This window comes from Paramormyrops kingsleyae, chromosome 21 (assembly GCF_048594095.1).
Source record: "Paramormyrops kingsleyae isolate MSU_618 chromosome 21, PKINGS_0.4, whole genome shotgun sequence".
Classification (NCBI taxonomy): domain Eukaryota; kingdom Metazoa; phylum Chordata; class Actinopteri; order Osteoglossiformes; family Mormyridae; genus Paramormyrops; species Paramormyrops kingsleyae.
In genome coordinates, this window is record NC_132817.1 from 10,687,294 (window position 1) to 10,707,571 (window position 20,278).

Genomic DNA, 20,278 nt, shown 5'->3' on the forward strand with positions numbered 1-20,278 from the left:
CCACGTCCCACCACTGCAGTGACCCTGACCCACCCTGCCTAGAAGTATTTGATCACAGACTATTAGCCGCAGCATCTCTACATACCGATTCACAGTCCTTCAGTCTTTTCAATACCCCTCTCCCTATCTATTAGAACCCACATATAGAAACATGAAGTCAATTTACAGTATGGCAAAAGTTACCCTTTGATCAGTCTGGCTTTTATTGAGTTTTACCATGGCAGGAGTGAGGGAGCCCCCTTGCCGTGATCGTGCCCCCCCCCCCCCGGCACACGCACATCCTGCTGACACACTCACGTGTTTCCTCTGTGTGGCCTTCAGGGCCTTGGCGGGGTAGTAGAATAGCTGCGTTCCACACAGAGCCACCCAGTACTTTGTCCACGATGCTACCTGAAAGGTCACAAACACGCCCAGGGGTCACCAGCAGCCAAAGTGAATGCGGGAGCCATCCTGCTTTTTTCACCACTGGGTCACTATTTCCGAGGCCTTCAGCACAGAGAAGGTTGTGGTTCATAGAACCTCTTCTGCATGATCACTCCAGTAGTTTATGAGTTTTTACTGCAGCATTCTTTTCCAAGTACTCCCATCCCGTTACAATGTACCTAAAGGTCGTCCCTGTATTTAAAATGCCAGAGGCAGGACACCCAGTTATAAAGGCTGACGTGGCGTGGGGTGGCGTTTGCTTTCGGGAACATCAGAGGGCAGAGCTGTGTTGATGACGCGCCGCACGGGTCGGGGGGGGGGGCTAAGGAGCATGCCGCTCTCTCACCGTGGGCTTCTTCCCCTCCTTTAGTAAGGTCTTTCTCCGCAGGACCCCCTGTACCGTCACAGCCCCCGGGAACAGGTGTATGGCCAGCTCCTCTGATTCCGCAGAGCTGGGGGGGAAAGGGGGGGGGGGTGGTCAGCTGAGGAGAGCCAAGTGAGGCAAGAAGAGCCAGACACACACATGCATGCATGTGCAATCGTGCCCATGTGCACGCTCACACACACACACACACACACACACACACACACACACACACACACAGGAATCGTAATCTGTTACACACATACAGCCAACCCCAAGTAATACTGAGAGTTTTACAACAGAATGCAAAAAGGTAACTGTCCAGATGCCACACAAGACATAAGTGTGTTGAATCATATGCTGCTAGATCCTAGGACTGGATCATTCAGTGCTTAATATTTGTCCATGTGTATGTGTGTACCATGCTAATGCAGCATGGACATGTTCCAGCCATAAGCATGTGTATCTACAGAACAGGGCATCTCAGGACTTAGGCAGCACCACCCCTCAGGAAAACACTGACCAGATTACTGAGGGTTGGCTGCATATCAAGGGAAACCTGAAGACCATGGACGAGTCCAAGAACAAGCACATAAAGAATAATCAGTTATGTTGAATTAAGCAGGTGTTTATGCAGAAAATGCTCCTATTCCCCCAATCGTTCCCTTCTGCATAACGGAGTAGCACTAACCCCCCCAACATCAGACCCCTCCTGTTACAGGGCAGGGGCTTCCGGTGAGCTCCCTAACTCAGCAAGGAACGGGCATCACTAGGGCCACTGACACCTCGGAGTTAAATACCCCGCCTGAGTGAATGGCTCCTTCTGAAGTTCTCTGTGTGTTTATGGACAGCCCCCGTAACACAGCACAGGTAACACAGGAGAGAATGACAGCAAAACTGAGGGGGGGGGGGGGAAGCTGAAGAAGCAGAGGCTTACAGCAAGTGATTCACAGGTTAGCCCGCCACCAAATTTCACCTCTCTGCCAGCACTACAAACTGCTGCCCCCTGGTGGGGTGGGGGACATCGTACCTGCCAGCTTTCTGGGCTCCTCTGTAAGGAACTCGGGCCACCCTGGTCACAGGGCCCAGGGAGTGATAGAAGCAGTTCCTGTTGAATTTCAGCATATAGGTGGTTTACGGCACAGCAGGGCAGAAATCTGTTCCGGATCAAAGCGGCTGGTCTGCGCGGCTACATCTGAGGTGCTCTCGCTACATACTGGGAGTGCACTGCTCGGACCCCCTGGGGGCTTAGATGACGAGTGACACGGCCAAGCAGCAAGATGACAAAGCCACCACAAGCAGGCCGAGAGCTGGCAGGGCAGTAACTGCCGGAGTTTGGGTTACATCGCAGACCGGTGACCTGACGGCTACTGTCCCTGGAGCCTCGCAGGTTCATCCTGAGGCACTTTTCAGTTAAATTTGCAGAGGAATTACTCCAGTAAATAAAACAGCTTTATCAAGAGGTGAAAAGGCTGCTTTGTACAGAGATGGTACACACCTAATGCAATAATAATGCTCAAAGTGAAATACTGTACACCACACTGAAACAATTGCAATTCAATTGCAGAAAGGTCTGACGTGCTCATGCAGGGAGACCCAGAGTGCATGCGGTGACCCCAGCCTGGGCAGGCCGGCGCACTGATCCGATTCACTCAATTTGGGCTCCCAAGGCAGCATGGAGAGCCGGATGTCAGGGACCATCAGCAGGTGGCATGCCCATGTGTGCTCACCTTTCGAAAGCGGGCCAGGACATCTCCTCGCTGAGCTCTGAGCCATCACTGCTCCCTGCGGACAGAGGTCAACAGTCACACACTGCAGGGGTGTGTCCAGAAGCGGGAGACGACTGCAACCAACCGAGCGAGATGCCACTGGATAGCGTGGAGCTCTCCGCCTGGCCCCGGCCGGGTGTGTGACTCTCCAGGACGCTGTCGTCCAGCAGGTGCCTGGAGCTGGCATTGGGGAAGGTGGCGCTCTTGAACTCGGTCGTGTTTACCTTGTGGATGAAGCTGGAGGGGACAAGCACAGACGTATGAGACTTCGCTAATGCATACTGCCCTAAAGACATGACTACTGATGTAGCACCGATCAGTCTATCAATCCATTCTTCCCTCACATGTGAACAAGACCAAGATACTTAATCTTGCCTTCCTGAGGCAGTAACTCATCCCTAGCCTGGAGGGGGCAATCCACTCTTTTCTGGTAGAGAACCATGGCCTCAGACTTGGAGGTGCTAATCCACGTCTCAGTCACTTCACATGGCTGCAAATTGCCCTAGTATATGCTGGAAGTCACAGCTGGATGGTAACAGGACCACACCATCTGCCAAAAAGCTAAGATGTGACCCTGAAGTCACCGGATTGCAGCCCCTCCACCCCTTGACTGCACCTAGAAATTCCGTCCATAAAAGTTATGAACAGAATCAGTGACAAAGGACAGCCCTGACGGAGTCCAGCACCCACTGGGAACAAGTCTGACTTATTGGCAGCAATGCAAACTAAGCTCTTGCTCTAGACCAAATAGTCTTTAGCAGAAGGCCCTGTACCCCAAACTCCAGAAGCACTGCCACAGGGCCCCTCCCCTCGAGGGATACGGCCATATGCCTTTTCCAAGTCCACAAAACACATGCAGACTGGATGAACCCTCCAGTACATTGTGAGGGTAAAATGCTGGTCCAGTGTTCCGTAACCAGAATGGAATCCGTATTGTTCTTCCTGCGTCTGAGCTTTGACCCCGGAATAAGTCTTCCCAGGGAGGCTGAGGAGTGTGATCCTCCTGAAGACGGAACACACCCTCCGGTTCCTCACGTAGCTTCTCTGGTGGGAAAGGAGCCTGAACCAGTGCTGTGCACTGAGGTTAGTCAGACTATATCTAGATGGTAGCTCTCTACCTCCCACACTAGCTCAAGCTCCTTTCCCACCAGAGAAGCTACGTTCCATATCCCCACAGCCAGTTTCAGTAACTGGGGATAGGTCCACCAAGTCTCTGTCTTCGACTGCTGCCCAAACCACAATGCACTAGACCCTTATAGCTCCTTCTGCATGTAGAGATCCCATAGAAGAATGGTCACATGTAGCTCATTTGGGTTGTGTCCGGCTGGGCCCTGTGGGTGAAGGCCTGATAAGCTCCCCCACACAGCCCTGGCTTCAGGGCGGGGCCCAGGTAACCCTGCTCCGGGCGAGATTTTCATTCATTGGTTGTATTCTTCATAAAGGTCATCTGAATCGCATTTAGTCTAGACCTAGGACCAGGAGCAACTGCCTTTAAGAACATAGCTCATGGCATCACTGTTACACACAAACCCTGCCACCACTGTAGGGTGGCGATTCATCCAGGAAATATTTGCTAGGGACTGACTTGTATCCTAGGCTGCGGCACTTCCTGTGTCCGTAGGGAATGAGGCTTCGCGGTGAAGGAGGCGTGGCCGGCCCTTTGGCCAAGGCGCCGTCTGCTGAGGTCCCTCTCCGGCCACACTGGGGAGAGGATGTATCCGGACCTGGACAGGGAAGAGGCCAAGACTCAGCATTTCGGTGCAGTTCCCTCTGAACCCAATTTCTCCTGAGCGACCTGGCCAGACACTAACCTGCGAGGTCCTCTCTGGAGGCTGCGGAGCGAGGGGTGCTGGTACCGGGCTCAATCTTTAAGGACAGCCTGACGGGAGGGACCACAAGAGAGTCAGCAGACGTAACAGCCTATCATGGGTCTAGGCTGTGGCAACAGCAGGTCTGAAGGGTTCCGGCTCTTTACTTGTAGTTGTCATCCTCTACAAACTTCTGAAGCTCCTCGATGTAATGAACAGAGCTGAGATACTTCTGGACGTGAGGCAACACTGGTATATCTGTGGGAAATGGGGGCAGGGGGGTTGAGGTAAGGCTGTTTGTGGCGAGAGCTGAAAACCGCTGCACTGAAAGGGAGGTGGTCCTGCATGACTCACCATATTCACAGGAGCGTTGCAGGTCAGAGATGATCCTCAGGATGTTGTTCATCAGGTTTGATCGCTGCTCACTCTCCAGGATGCTGCCGGTGGAGGGGTAGGCCGAGTCTATGTAGGTCAAGTCTGACAGATACATCCCTGAAGGACAAGCATTGGAAACGAGCTTGGGTCATGGGCGCAAGATGCACCGGAAACGTTTGAATAAATAACAGCAGCCTTTCTTTCGAAGGCCAGTTATAATCATGATAGAGAGAAGGAAGATGGAGGAGATTTAGAATCTGGACTGGGAATGTATAAGGAGGCAAGAGAGAGAACATTCAAACCAAAGACCCTTGGAGTGAAAGACAAATGCAAGCCTCTGACCCTGTATGTGCGAGTCACCTGAGGGATGAAAACAGAGCCACACTCCCTTCCAAGTCTGCAGTGAGCTTGCGGTCTTCTCAGACATGAAGTTAGATTTCAGCATTTGCTGTTTTGCTTACTTGTACTGTATAGTGAATACTGAGACATTATGATATCACTATCCTACCAGAGCGCTATATAAACAGCTGAACTGAGATCGGATCCCATGCATCTGGGGCTCAGCTAGAAGGCTACAGTGGCAGGAGTGAGAGGAGGAGCCCCCGTTCCGAGCGGCGGAGCAGATCAGGCATGTTAACGAGCAGCCTCCCAGGCTCCCAGCGACCGGTCACCCAGCAGGGGGGGACTGAAGAGGCCGCCGATGTCAGCTGGACCCAGCTGCGGGCCTCTTGGCTTCCATGAATGGAACTCGAAGTTGAATGTTTACAGTACTACACAACTGACAGATGAACACGAGTCAGAAATGAGGGAAGAGACATGATCCAGAAATTATATGGGGGGGGGGGGGGGGGGGGGGGAACACAAACTTTCCTTTTGGGTAAAAACTCATGAAGAGATGAGAGCATTTCAGAGTTTAGACTTTGCAAAATGAGTCCAAGCATGTTCAAGCAGAACGTTGTGCAGAGCAAATAAAAAAGGAGCAAGGGATCTGGGGGGTTAATCCTAGGAGGCATGAGGAAGGACGGCAAAGGATGGGGGGGGGGGGCAGCTTGAAGAAAGCAGACATCAACAGGACAGCAGCAGAAGGGTGAGGTAAGAGCTATCCCCTAACAGGATTAGGAATTAAACCTTGAGATTAGGAAGCCTGATGGCATGCTTTCTTTGATGCTGATGTACGACATAAATCTTCATTACTGATCGACACCGAGGTGGAGCATGCCAGCTGTGCGCGGTGAGGGGCTGGGGAGACGCAAGTTGGCTAGAACAAAAAGGGCAATGCTACACCATCACAGCACCCCCCCCGAAGACTCACATTTGAAGTATGGGTTTTGGAAAATAGAACTGTGGGAGAAGTTTAACATACAGCTCTCTGCAAAATTATTTATATGTGATCAGACTTAGAGGAAAGGACCCAAAGTTCAAACTAAGGAGTAGAAAGTGCATTTCTATCTAGCCGTTCTGGGAAAAAGGATTCCCCTCCTCCTTAACAGCATGTACATGTCAGACACACCAAATAAAAATTGCTGTCAAAAGAAGAACATCTCACATATAATTAAGTAACTGCTAGGAATGAGTCTTGCTCCAAAAAATGCAATACAATCAAAAAAAAGACTTAATGAAAAGGGGAATTGGTTTCTTACGCCACTAGCCCCAGAAAGCTGATGGGCCAAAAAGAACTAGTTTTAGTAATAGATCACAGTCCCTGAGCTAGACGTGCTGTTCTCTGGCTTTCTGAAAGCAGCATGACCCCAAAAGTGACCCACTTCACAGCAGCGTGTCGGGGCAGGGGGTGGCAGATTGGCAGCTGCTCAAAATGTCTCAGAGTGTGTTGCGATCGTGCTGCTTGGAGGGCTTGACTTCTCTTGCTTAACGCGACACAGGGTGCAGGTCTCCTACCTTCACCCTGATACGCTGATACATTAAACAGCCAGCATGACTCCGCGCATATGACGTCCTCCTACAGGCCCTCCACCGCCACCTTCAGGAACACACATGAATCAACCTGGTGTGGAGTATGACACACTCAGAAAGTAACTTAATCCCCTTCCTTTATTGCTAGTCTTATAAAAGCGGGGGGGCATGATTTGCTGTGCAGAATCCTGCCCATCCATCCTATTCAAAACCCACTCATCTACCACTCATGCACATGGGCAGAGATGAGCGGAACCGGTCCAGAAAGCACCCTGCACTCCAAGTGGGCAAATGTGTAAACCGCATCTGTACCTAGAATTAGACCCGGAACAAAACTGGAATCAAAATGGCGACACTCAGTGACTGGGCGATAATTCAGGCGCTCTGGTCCTCTGGCATGTTACACACATGACCTGCGGAGGGTGCTTTCCACAGGCAGGTCTCATGGGAAAGAAAAGAGAGCCTCTCTCCTCAGCATTTAGCAGCTCCTGACTGTCAGGGTCAGTCTGTCTGCCCCCTGATCTTATTCTATTTTCTTTTGGGGGAAAAAACAACTTTTTTGAAATGTCAAACCAATAGGAGGGGTTCTGCTATTCTGCTTTTAGGCATGAGTGACATCAGAGGTGGGCTGGACAGCTCTTAAGTTCAGCCACTCCCCTCCCCCCTCCCCGAAACACTCCCTCACACACTCTCGCACCCCCCCACCGTTTTGTACAAAGCAGATGCAATCAGCTGTCGGCTGCTCAGTCTTCCTCAAGCTGCAGCTCCCGCATGTCCTGTTGCAGGGCAATGTCTTAACCGCCACCTTTTGGGACCGGCTAGCGAGCACCCCCACCCCGGCATGCAATCGACAGACTCTGGCTGAGGCCCCCTCCCAGTGAAGACCGCCCCACAGGCTCTTTAAGGTGAGTGCACCGGGGCATTCTGACACTCCCCCCGAGACTCCAAGGGAAAACTGCTTCCTAGTGCATCCCAGATCATGGTGACAGGCTTGGATTAGTCGTGAGTTTTCTCCAAAATCGGCACATGCAGGGAGGGTGGACAGACACTGGGTCCTTCTGACGGTTTCGTTCCTCTGTGTTTGTTCCACAGTCCTGTTAGGGATCTCTGAGAAGCAACTGCATGTTTAAGGCCACTTTTAAGCTAACAGCGGCATGGCCAAGAGTTTCTGCTAATTTTAGCTTGAGTGAGCAGCTAATTATAGGCGCAGGTGTCGATGCGTGTGGTCACGCGTGTGCCGCTGAGCCCGACCTCTGGCTGTAAGGTGAGAGCCCGCATCCCGGGTGACGTATTCCCAGCGTTCGGTTCATCGATAGTAGAAGGACTGTTCACCCGGGACAGGAGTCTCATTCATGAGCACCGCTACCTCTCCCCCGCTAAGAAAAGTGCAATATTCAATCCTCATTTTCCAAATGTTCAAAACTTTAATGACAGCACTGAAAGTTCTCGGCCCAGAGGCTGAAGGGGAAAGGTCAGCCACGCCCAATGGCGTGATCACCACGCCACACTGCCAAAATCTGTCCTTCAGTGATGTGAGACAGAGGTGCATCAGAAAAGGGGACTCATTTTTTTCGGGCTCAAACTCAATGTTTAATTTAGAAGTACATTGTTAATTTCCAGTACTAGAGGAGAAAACCACAATCATAAGCTTTTTTTTTTTTTTTATCTACTTCCAAAATGATTTCTATACCGATTCGCACAGCTGCAACGTGAAATGGGTGAAGCTCGTAAAAGCACCTTTTGTGATGTATGGCATTACAGAGACAATCATGCTCCCAATGCTGATAAAAACAGGGCCGGGACGGTGGCAGGAGAGGAACACCCAGAGAGGCGAGCCCTTCCCACACAGAGGCACCGGGCCTCTCCCAGCTGGTCCCAATCAAAGCAGGCCTTGTTAAAGCTGGGAGCGTGACTCCCTCCTGAGGGGCATTCCACCGTGCCAATTGGGATAGTACGGCGAGCCCTGGGGTCACTGTGTGAAGCCATTCCCCCACCCCCTCAACCCCCCAGTCATGAGAGGAGAGAAACCTATCCATCGGAGTCAGTTAGCTGAGATTCGCGGTGCAGCTCGCAACCAGCAGACCCACAGCTGAGCTCCATAGCATGTGGTGTCACCAGGAGACCAGCCTCTACATCCTTACTCATTTCATAGGCAGGGGACCTTCTGCATGTACACCACTCCCCTGGAAGCCTGATCCACAGTCTGTTACTTGTCATCTTCACCCGAGTTCCTTTATCCAGGCCTCTGCAGGGCGGCTCGGTGTCTAGGACACGGGGTTTCTGACAGAGAGCCTACAGCGCTGCTGCAGAGCATCTACAGAAACATATCGCAAATTGGTGGGATGGCGATATAACCACCCACTTTACCTAACAGCAGAGATATTACAGCTCCCCTGGTTCTTAGTTCTTAGTGCGATCTTGCATTACTGGTTGGGGCCCCAAGCTTGGTCTATTTTCATTTGGGGGCCGCTGGGATAAGAGTGAAAAGCCCCCCCCTGATTCAGGGCAAAAAAAAGGCACCCATTTGCCTTGCGAGCAAGGAAAATATGAATACATGAGCGGTATAAATCAGACAGGACAGAACGTGATGAGACTCGACCCCTGAAGCCCCCTCCCCCTTTCCCGCCACAGGTTTTTCCAGGGAAATTAGGGATCCTGCTGTGCAGCAGACCCTGGGACCTCACACCCACCGAAGAGTACAAGCACACAGGGCTTTAGTCACCAGCTCCCTCCTGAGCCTCGGAGCGTTCTCTGACCGCAGCCCAGCGGGAAGGGGGGGGGGTTGGGGCCTCGTCCTCCAAAGACCCGGTGACACTGGGAGTAATTCACCACCATGTGGGTTTATGGCTAGAAACACACCTCTCTGTAAATGTAAATGAGCAGTTACCTGGGCACAGGAAAATGTACTTTGGAGAGGAGTTTTATAACAAGGAACATTCTGGCGTGTCGACAAGGATCACGTTAAACAGAGCAGGCCAAAGCCACTGTGTGCCACAACGGGGACCAAAGCAAAGAGGGCCTGTGCGGCCATCTGCAAAAGCGTAGGAGGCCCCCCAAGCTGAGTGAGAAGCGCGGTGAGGGATAGGGAGCCAGGCAAGGAGAGACGAGCCAAAGTCAACATGTGACAAGACGCATCTACAGTAAGCCTCCATTTAGGGGGTAGTGGGGTTAGTGATTTATTCAAATAATTGGATTTTTGAACAAAAAAAAAAAAATCTTGCTTGGTTTAGTGGTTTTTAGCATCAACAGACCTGTAATTAATGAACCTTGACTTAGCTGTTAATGAACCAAATGAATTCAGGCTGGATGAGTCAGCTGAAGATTTGTTTTACATTTTCAGTCAAGCTGAACCCAGCATTTGTCCAGCATTTGCTCAGCGCATCTCAAATATTCTGACATTTTAAATTATTATGCTTCCACTTTTAATAACAGGTCCTTCATTGCAGGAACCTATATGATTAATTATTCAAAATGTGGAAAACTATTGCGGAAAGGACTATAACAGGACATAAAATATGTAGCATGCTTTATTTAATCATTGGTGAAGCAAACAAGCCCTAAGAAATTAGTGCTGGAACTGGAATCAGTGCTGCGAATGGAAACAGGTTTCTAAACATTGGGCTTCATTTAACACCAGTTGAAGCATGAAGCAGCGCCTGGCTTAATCAGGGCTAATTAACTAAGAGCTCAGCTGTGGAAAAAGGCACACAAGTTACAGGCTGCCTGAAACGGGACTGCAAGCTGAGTGCTGAATGCAGGGGTGGCACACGGTGGGAACCGGGAATAACCACACAGAGAATGCAGTGTCATAGTGCACTGTAGGTGGGGGTGGAGGTGAGTACTGCAGGTCAGGGGGCTTCATGCAGGAACCCACGCTAGGCACGGCCTTACAGCCTCACCCCCACAAATGTAAACTGCTCAAAGGGATTTTACACTGCAAGGGTGGGGGGTCTTTAAACATGACATTACCCACAAAGGCAACTCATCAGGGAGTGAGAACGTCCGACACATAGCTATTTAATAGAAGGTGCCAGTTGGAAATGAAACAAACACTGAACTGTTTATAAAGGCGGAGTAGGCCATCCAAACAGCAGCCCGCCGATTAGTTGCCCTCCAGCATCATGTGCTTCTACAGAACACGGGACCCAATCAGCCAACGCGTTTCATCTTCCCAATCGTTCCCACTCCAGCCATTAAATCACTCATCCATTATGTAGGCAAATTCCTTCCCAGGATAAATTTCGGAAATAAAAACCTCCAGTCCCAATGCGTTTCCTGGGGGGGGGGGTTTGGCTTAATAAATTCACTGCAGGACACTCAATAGGGGCAAGGCTGCCAAAACCGGTCTGCCTCGTTCCCTCCTGTTCCCCATTTAACATCTGAGGCTGAAGACAACCACGAGTGAAAAATTAAGGAAGCTTCCTGTCTGCCTTGCATCTTCCTTGGTGGCGTTTGTAACTGCTCGTTTTCACGGTTTTCCATGTGTAACAGTCACCTTTTCTAGATCCTCTGGATTGATTATTGGCTAAATTTCCATCTGCCATGGTCTGACAGGATTGCAGCAGAAGCTACAGACACTGACATCCAGACACTGAGCTTTTTGTATGCAGCTTTAATTTACTTGTTTTTCTGGAAAGCACATCCTGATTGTTGGCCTCACTCATTCCAGCCAACAGTAGTGTGGAAGTACAGTACATTTACACTACACCGTAAACCAAAGAAAAAGTAATACAACTCCCCTATGGGGTTTTTCTCGTTTTTTCAGAGACGAATGAAGTTTAACGTGCAAATATCTGGAATTATTATCTCAGTGAGGTCTGAACACCAGATGTGGGAAGGTTGCATTTTGACGGCCACTAATTTTTACAACCAAGAGCACAATTTAAGTCTCAATAAACTGTATTCTTGAAGCAGACCATTAATGTCAGCTGTGCAATTTTAATTGAACACTCCTGGGTTTATATAAAAACTTTCCAGTAACACCCCACATATTAAAATTGTAGTATTCATAATAACACAAGTCCTGAGGAATGCACAGACTGTTACAAAGTAAAATTATGATTTGACAAACATGGCGGCTTCACCATTTTGGTGTATTTGGGTTAACAGTACTTAATGCTAACTAGATGAAGAGCACAGGTGTAGTTCAGCTTTGCAAACCCAAAATCCTCCAAAGCAAACAGTCAGAAGTTATTTCATAATGTTTGGGGTGCGGGGTAATATTACTGTAAAACAGGGAAAATGACAGAGGACACTAATATGTGCATAGGTCTCAGGGTGATACAGATCAGCCTGATCGAGAAAACCATGTTTTTTAAACTGTACTTGTACATAAGAACATAAGAAATTTACAAACAAGAGGAGGCCATTTGGCCCATCAAGCTCGTTTGGGGAGAACTTAACTAATAGCTCAGTGTTGTTAAAATCTTATCTAGCTCTGAACCCGGGGTTTTAGATTGCACTACACTAACAGGAAGACTATTCCATACTCTAACTGCACGCTGTGTAAAGAAGTGCTTCAAATTCATTTTAAAATGTTCTCCTGCTACTTTCCACTTATAGCCACTAGTTCTAGTATTTAAACTAATATTGAAGCAGCCATTTAGCTGAACAGCATCAACCTAAGGTGATAGTTAGGGTGACTGACATTTTACCACTAAGCTGCACTAGGTTCCTGGGTCAGAGGTAGCTGACCTCCCTCATACACAACAGCAATGGTGACTGCTGAGTAAAATTTAGCACATAAGATATCAAACAGACCTTCAGTGACGGAGAGCCAATAAGACATCAATCCATCAGTGTGACAGCATATGGCACCAGTGAGCACTTGCCTGAGCCCAAGTGACAAGCTCTGCTGACATGTCAGACATCATATTACTCTTGCTGGATCAGGAGACACTTGACTGTGTTATTATAAAATTAAAACCAGTAACCAGGCAGTACAATTATCATTTAGTTATTTTCCCATAGATTCATGGGGTATATCATTAAAGAGATTAACTGGTAATTTATATTGACATTTGTAGTTTTCACAGGCATTGTTGTGGTAGCATTGGTTGTGTGTTCTTAATTTGGCCATGTTTCCTGTTTGGAGGAAACGGAATCTATTTACGCAGCACATGCTACTGATAAGCATTAGTGAGGGACGCCTGCTGTTCCCCTGCAAGCTCGGCAGTATGAGTCAGTGGGAATGGCAACATCTAAGTCCTTGCTGACATGGAAGCACAGATTTTTACACTCATTGTAATATCAGCACTAATTAAGCAGGGAGGCTGAAAGACACCGAAGCCATTCTCCAGAAGTGGCGTTCCTGGGTTGAGCAGAGACACTCAACATCCTGGCAATTTCGGGCATCTTCCCTGGCTTTTCCACTGGGTCCTGCAGTCTGCTCCCAGGTCTGCTTTGGACAGCGAAACCCGGTGGGTGTGAGCAAGTTCTCCGCACCGTGTCACTGTGAGCAGGAGGGACACGTCTGTGTGTGAGCGGCAGGGTTATGAAGTGAAATATCCAGAATGATGACGACCGTGGCCATGGGGATGGGGGGGCAGTGCTGGGCTCAACACTCTGGCCCTTGGTGTCGCTCAGGGAGACGCTGGAATGTCTTTCATCTGAGTCCGGGGAAGACGCACGGCAGAGCCACGGAAAATACACAACACGCTCAAAACGAAACCATATGACCAAAGGGTTTACTATCCTAACTCTCAAGCAGGCAGAGCGTCTATAAGGGAAAGCTGCAGGGGGAGAGGGAAGCAGCCTGTAGCGCTTGCTTCTGTGCCGAGGGGACTATAAGAGAACTAAAGCAGATCAGAAATAAGTCTAGAAGGAAATGGTGGGAATCGGTGAGCCCGTTTGTCTGAGCTCATAGTACAAAAAGTACACTGTTATTAAATGATTTACGAGGACCGAGATTTCCCATACGTCTCTGCACTCCAGTACCCCGCCCGCCTGCCAGCAATGCAGTTTATGGCCCGTTCTTAGGTTTTGGTGCCATCATGAGACCAAAACAAAAATCACCAAGGAACAGCAAAGCATTATGGGAGATTTACAATCAAGCTGACAAATATGGGTTTTCTGCTCCCGCCCTGCAGGTAGGCGGAGGTGAATTGGCAGGATAACGACGGCACATTGGAAGGAGAAGAGGTGACCATGAGACGCTCGGCATGGGCCCTGTGCGCTGTGCTTTGCCTGTCCGCCTGCAGTGGGATGCAGGGCCTGGCTGGGGAATCGCCGGCGCGCATGCGCAGGTCGCCAGAGGATGACAGACCAGGCAAGTGCTCCTACACCTTCCTGGTGCCTGAGCAGAAGATCACAGGCCCCATTTGCGCCAGCTCCATGGGGCCAGTTGGGGACAAGGACCGCGTGACGCGGATGGACATTGCCGACGTGCGTGACGTGCTCTCACGACAGCAGCGCGAGATGGAGATGCTGCGGCTGGCGGCTGACGTGGACGGCGCCTTGGTCAGCGAGGTCAAGCTGATGCGCAAAGAGAGCCGCAACATGAACTCACGGGTGACGCAGCTCTACACTCAGCTGCTGCATGAGATCATTCGCAAGCGTGATAACGCGCTGGAGTCGGCGCAGCTGGAGAACCGCGTGCTGAACGCCACGGCTGAGATGCTGCGGCTGGCCGCGCGCTACAAGGAGCTGGAGGCACGCTTCTCGGCGCTCGCTGCATTGGTCAACAACCAGTCAGCGTTGATCACCGCACTGGAGGAGCAGTGCCCCCGACTCTACGGGCGCCGGACCCCCCTTGTGGGACCCCCGCTGGTGCAGGTGGTGCCGGAGAACCTGCCCGTCAACACCTTCACCAATGAGATCCAGAGGGACCACAACAGGGCTTTTCCCCGAGACCCGGGCCCCCGCATGGATCCACCCCCCACTGTCAGCCCGTTTGGTTTTGCTATACCCCCCCAGGGCAACTTCAGCTCAGAGGGTGAGGCGACCTCAAACGTACAGTTTACCCTTGGTACTCAACGCTGGGAAAAGGACAAATAAATATTACAGAGACACCTTTGACTTCCAGTCAGAAACACTACTAAAAATCAGAGATATTAACATCCCAAAATTGCCTTTATACCCAAGATAATGTGAAAATTCAAGGTACGATTTAAAATTAAGAGCTTCGCTGGCTTGAATGAAGGGCTTTTCACAAAGGATTTTCGATTAACAGCCTGGATCGGCTTTACAGTGCCAGCATGCAGGCAAGGAGCATGGATCCACAATTATAGTGTGTCTGAAACCTGAATGAACACGTCTGTTATGGCTAATGTGAAAAACAGACATACCCAGAAACACAGAATGCAGCTACATTGAAATTCTTCAGCATAGTACAAAATTATGCGTCTCTAAAATCATTTTAAATGTTTATTCCTGCTATAGCTTCAGGCAGCTATAAAGCAATGTGTCATTATCTGATGCTCATCTGGTGCGTATTACGGACTTACGATTTGTGGGGAGTGCGGTAGTTTGGGTCTCGAGGATGACAGCGGAATTAGCGGGGAGGTGGAGAAGGAGGTGGTGGTAAATCTCTTCATCCAAGGGGAAACTGTCACCGCAGATTCCTCATGGGGCTTTAGGAGAGCTCTACTTCAGTACAAAAACAGCCCCACTCTCCAAAGCCCCTATCCACGCCGGCTCTCAGACTGGCGAGATTACTGGTGGAGCTGGGAGCATATGAGTAAACTTGAATATGAGTCCAACTGGCTGAGGAATGCTGTGAAATCGCTGTCGAGAATGTGACACTGTCCGGTAGGAAATGAGACAAAGTATGAACACCCTGTGTAGTATTTTGCTTGGTTCCTTGCCATCTGTATAAGAGCTAGATGTGAGCTGACTGAACTGACGGGACAACCAAGCCTGAGTTAGTGAAACACACGATCATACACTTCAAGCAATTCCAACTGGCTGTGCCTAGCTACTACAGCACATGCTATTCTATTAACACTGAGTAAGAAAGCGCTCTGCCCTTCTGAAGGAGGATTCTGTGTTTCTGGCACAGCTCAGTGGTTGGACTCCAGACCAGTTCAGAAATCAAACTGAAACGTGCTGACTCAAGAGAAGGTGAAAATTTGAATGTCTGAAGGCAAATTGGGAACAGGAGGGCTGATGCTTTGAGATCAAGAAAAACACGACTTGTGGTTTCCATCCAAGAGAGAGCATGAGAGATTGGGGTCATTTGTCATACTGGCCCTAGAGGAGAGCCAGGCCAGCTGTACATTTTCGGGATAGATTGACAGATCAAAAACACCAGCCACCACCCACTGCTTCCCTTAAATACTTTGCTGACATGGAAACCTCTCAGTTGTACTTTCCTCTCACAATCACTGCCCAGCTCCTTTTAATCAACTGCAAGATAACAGGAAGCAAGTAAAAATAACAAGATGTAGTGAAAAACACACACACACGCAGCCACTTTCACGATGCCTGTTCTGATATTAAACTCCCTCTGTAAGTCCTCAACTTATGTGCCTTTTTTCTGTCTGGAGTCTACGCTCGCAGAAAGAGTCTTCATTAGTCCCTAAAGTTTCCCAATGAGGACAAAAAAATAAAACACCTATAATAACACGGCCCAAAACTTCCACAGAACGAGCCAGATACATTATTTACTAAGCAGATGACTCAGCTCCCACGTGGATAATTGTTCGGTAAATTTGACATCTTGATGGAAGATGAAGTATGTGGGACTTTATAAGTAAGGATGTGACTGATACTCAAACCGTTAAAGTTAGGAGTGACAAGCTCCGTAATTTCGACAGCTGACACAAGGCTGGGAGAGTAGGGAGACACAATGCCATGACTTGGGAAGCAGGAGATATGCCCACTATCCGTGCCTAGGCATATGCCCAAGATAATGGTTTGAATCCACATGACTAGAATGAAACTGGCACTGTTCTGGCGAAGCAAAGTTTAAAATGGCTGAGAGTTTGTCTTGGCTATCCCTCACATACAGCAGCTTCACTGACCCGTCAGGCGACAGCAAGTTTGTGAGCTTTGCACGGCTTGTCCAATTGGACTTCAGCTCCCCCGCCAATCGAATGAATCTAAGGGTTACACACCATCACAGAGCTGTTCTTGACAACACAGTCTGACAGCCAATGAGAAGGCATGATGTGCATAATGTGGCCCCCGTGTCCCCTCTGCATTTCCCTCAGGGCCATTCGGGGATTGCTACCAGGCACGGCAGGCAGGGTTCACCACCAGCGGCATATACCTGCTCAAGGCCGATGGTATGGAGCACCTGATGCAGGCATGGTGCGAACATGCGCTGGACAACGGGGGCTGGACCGTCATACAGTGCCGAAGGGACGGCTCCGTCAACTTCTTCAGGAACTGGGACACCTACAAGGTGGGGCCCCACAAATCGAGCAAGAGCAGCATAGACTGCGACCACAAGCTACTTTTGACAATTTTAACAATTAAGGCACGTGACACTCAGGGCTTTAAATACGGTTATTTTTTATCTAACACATATGCTCTTTAAGAGATTATTCAGAAGCTAATCCATAGCCCAGAAACACTGGAGGCTGTTTTAAAAGCAAGATAATGATGCATAAATGCAAACCGCTACCCCCAGTGGTGCAGGACATCCAAGACCAGACACGAGCCTAATGAGACACAGATATGTTCTAGGGTTGGGCTATTGTATTGAGACCTTCCAAATGCATAGGGGAGAAGGTGATGGCTATAATGAGAACTTAGTGACTCAGCCGTGCTGCCTGGAGGATATCTGACTAGCCAGCCAGCTGCAGCTGCCAGTGCTCACCATGTCAGTTAGGCTGGCCAAAGAAAACAGCACCACTCCTATCTCTCCCCACTCCACAGCCACAAACAAAAACCACAAATATGGAACTGTGCGGTCTGTCATCCAACACAACACGTGTATACAAGCAATACCTGTGCCGCTCAGAATTCTGAGGGAGACCAAAGTCAGACTAAGGTGAACCTCTTGTTACTCCAACAGCTCAAAGCTTCGCAGTGACGGCCAACAACAAAAGATCTCAGGGTAGGAAAAAGGCCATTGTGGTTTGCTTATATTCCACAGAAGCCTTCAAAGTATGTCAAATACACAAATAAAATGCACAACACACAGTGACTCCCAGTCCCACTGGAGGCCTCTCACGACATCTCAGAAATACCATTAGGGCAGCGTGATTACACACTTACACACTGCCATCAAAATAACACACAACTCTAAAACAGAATGAAAAAAGGCTGAAAACACTTATCTGAAACCTAGACATCGTGCAGAAACTGAAAAATAAACGAGGGGCAAAAGAATTCAGCTCAATGCTTGTGTTCATAAACAGCATCTCTGTCTCCTACCTTTGTCTTTACAGAAAGGGTTCGGCAACATAGACAATGAGTACTGGCTGGGTCTGGAGAACATCTACAGCCTGGCGAAACAGAGGGACTACCGGCTGATGGTGGAGCTGGAGGACTGGTCGGGGAAGAAGGTCTATGCCGAGTATAGAAGCTTTCGCCTAGAGCCCGAGAGTGAGTTCTACAGGCTGCGCCTGGGCACCTATCAGGGCAATGCTGGTGACTCCTTGAGCAGCCACAATGGCAAACCCTTCACCACGCTGGACCGAGACAAGGACACTTTCTCAGGTAGAGCACAAACATTCTTGTTCGGTCTTTTTCTCCGTCTACCTTGATATAAGTCATCAAATTTAATGAGAACACCCTGCATCAGCTGTTAAACCTGCAAAAGTCCAGAGAAGGCTAGCAGGAGTGATTAGAGGGCTAGCAGTCCAAAATCACATGATACAAGCACATATAATGTTGAAAAGCACAGGTAAGATCTCCTCTCTGATGAACATAATGCTACATTAATAAGACAAAGCCAGCACTGGATAGTGGTTGCAGATCAGTCTGAATCAGCACAGAAAGAGAGCGATTATCGGCATCTGATGAATTATAACACTGAACTACGAAAGACCTAAAATCAGAAGAACAAACAGAATGGTCTCTAACTGAATGACATCTCAGAATTGAGGGGGTAAACGAGCCAAAAGAGTTCAGAGTCAGTCACATGTAGGTAGGAGCTCACTGCCAAAAGAGAGTTCAGAGTCAGTCACATGTAGGTAGGAGCTCACTGCCAAAAGAGAGTTCAGAGTCAGTCACATGTAGGTAGGAGCTCACTGCCAAAAGAGAGTTCAGAGTCAGTCACATGTAGGTAGGAGCTCACTGCCAATCTGTGTGTGACTCCCTGACCCCCATGCAGGTAACTGCGCGCACTTCCATAAAGGAGGCTGGTGGTACAACGCTTGCGGCCAGACCAACCTCAACGGAGTGTGGTACACTGGGGGGGTCTACCGCAGTAAATTCCAAGATGGCATCTTCTGGGCTGACTACGGGGGCGGCTCCTACTCCATGAAGGGCGTGCGCATGATGATTCGGCCCATTGACTGAAGAAGGATGGACCGGAGCCTCCTGACCCCCCTGTGACACTGGCCTCACCTTTGAACACAAGCAGCGCTTTTGCCCGACCAGTTAACGGGAGGGCGTTCTGGACCCCCTAACCCCAGGGAATTCCTAGACCTCTTTCCGGTACCTTCAGGGGGGGGTGCGTGCTACAACCTGCTGAGAACGAGGGAGCAGGCAATCTCCCCAGTGAGCCGTGGGCATGCGGCAAGTGCGCCAGCAGCCCTTCACCCCGAGACACGGACTGCTGCAGCAGACAGGCAGCGGGATGCCACGCTTCTGCTATTAGCCAGCAAATTGAAATACCAGGGAAACTGGCGAATCATTTAACAAGCTTGGTAAAAAAATCATATTATTATATATATTGTGTTGAAGTCTATAACTGTTCTTTTTTCCTTTTTCATGTATTACACATAGCTCATCGCATTCCTCATAAGTATACAGAGCAATGATCTGTGATGCGTCTGCCCACCGAGAGCCACATCAGCAAGATGTACTGGCGTTGTGTGACCTGCCTGAGCTTTCTGTCACTGTCACTGCTATTTATGAGCCTTCTTAGCCTGGATGTAGCCTCGCTCGATGCACTCCACTGTACTGCGAAAGGCTGTTGTTTCTACACCCCTGTGTGTCGAGTCACACGCTGCTTCTCTTTCTCCAGTAAAAACACGAGCGAACGAGAAGTGGGAACCCGGTCAAGCTTGGTCACCCACTAAATTGCCATGCAATACTAAATAAACTATTTTTAAGTACTTTATTTGTCCAGTTCCTTGTTCCATTGGGATGCTGGCTTTCGATTTACAGGGAACAGGAGTTTAATACATCAGCAAATATCATATGCTATAAATCGCTCGTTAAACTAGGATGCAAGGCCACGAGTGCACTGTATTTTATATTTCGGCGTTTATGAAGCAAGCCGTCGAAAACAAGCAGCAGAAAAGTGAACGTGGCGTACTCTGTTCTGGACAGGGACTCAAAGTTGGGGCGTGAGAGAGGAGGCGAGAGGCAGAGGAACAGAAAATGAGAACCAGATGATGATTCTACGATCTGGGACAGGGAATGGAAATTGGCCATTTCATATGCCCACCATTTCCTACAGATACTTTTAGTGGCAAATTCACATTTTCACATTAGGTATTGAAAAGCTCTGCATACATGCTTCTGTTTAAACAAGTCACAATTTCAAGTGGTTGGTAATTACAAGCTAA

General features: G+C 49.2%; 2 protein-coding genes across 7 annotated transcripts in view; one reads left to right on the top strand and one right to left on the bottom strand.

Moving 5' to 3' along the window:
* LOC111847528 (ras-specific guanine nucleotide-releasing factor RalGPS2-like) overlaps positions 1-20,278 on the bottom strand; it is a 63,842-nt gene that overhangs the window by 2,943 nt on the left and 40,621 nt on the right. For 3 of the 4 annotated variants that reach the window (XM_023818782.2, XM_023818779.2, XM_023818780.2), the window contains 9 exons: positions 4,719-4,856; positions 4,532-4,622; positions 4,368-4,435; positions 4,142-4,280; positions 2,642-2,793; positions 2,518-2,572; positions 1,818-1,895; positions 770-875; positions 298-390 (listed from right to left, as the gene is read on the bottom strand). In XM_023818782.2, the coding sequence (XP_023674550.1) occupies positions 298-390; positions 770-875; positions 1,818-1,895; positions 2,518-2,572; positions 2,642-2,793; positions 4,142-4,280; positions 4,368-4,435; positions 4,532-4,622; positions 4,719-4,856 (920 nt within the window). The remainder of the gene's footprint in view (positions 1-297; positions 391-769; positions 876-1,817; positions 1,896-2,517; positions 2,573-2,641; positions 2,794-4,141; positions 4,281-4,367; positions 4,436-4,531; positions 4,623-4,718; positions 4,857-20,278) is intronic. The other variant, XM_023818783.2, reaches the window with a different exon arrangement.
* Positions 7,361-19,822, top strand: LOC111847529 (angiopoietin-related protein 1-like). Of its 3 annotated transcripts, none has more exons than XM_023818784.2 (5): positions 7,361-7,555; positions 13,739-14,583; positions 16,802-16,995; positions 17,987-18,257; positions 18,874-19,822. In XM_023818784.2, the coding sequence occupies exons 2-5, from the start codon at positions 13,797-13,799 to the stop codon at positions 19,059-19,061; spliced, it is 1,440 nt and encodes a 479-aa protein (XP_023674552.1). In that variant the 5' UTR covers positions 7,361-7,555; positions 13,739-13,796; the 3' UTR covers positions 19,062-19,822. The 3 variants fall into 3 exon arrangements, with proteins under 3 accessions (XP_023674552.1, XP_023674553.1, XP_023674554.1); XM_023818785.2 differs by lacking the exon at positions 7,361-7,555 and adding an exon at positions 9,456-9,790; XM_023818786.2 differs by lacking the exon at positions 7,361-7,555 and adding an exon at positions 12,980-13,069.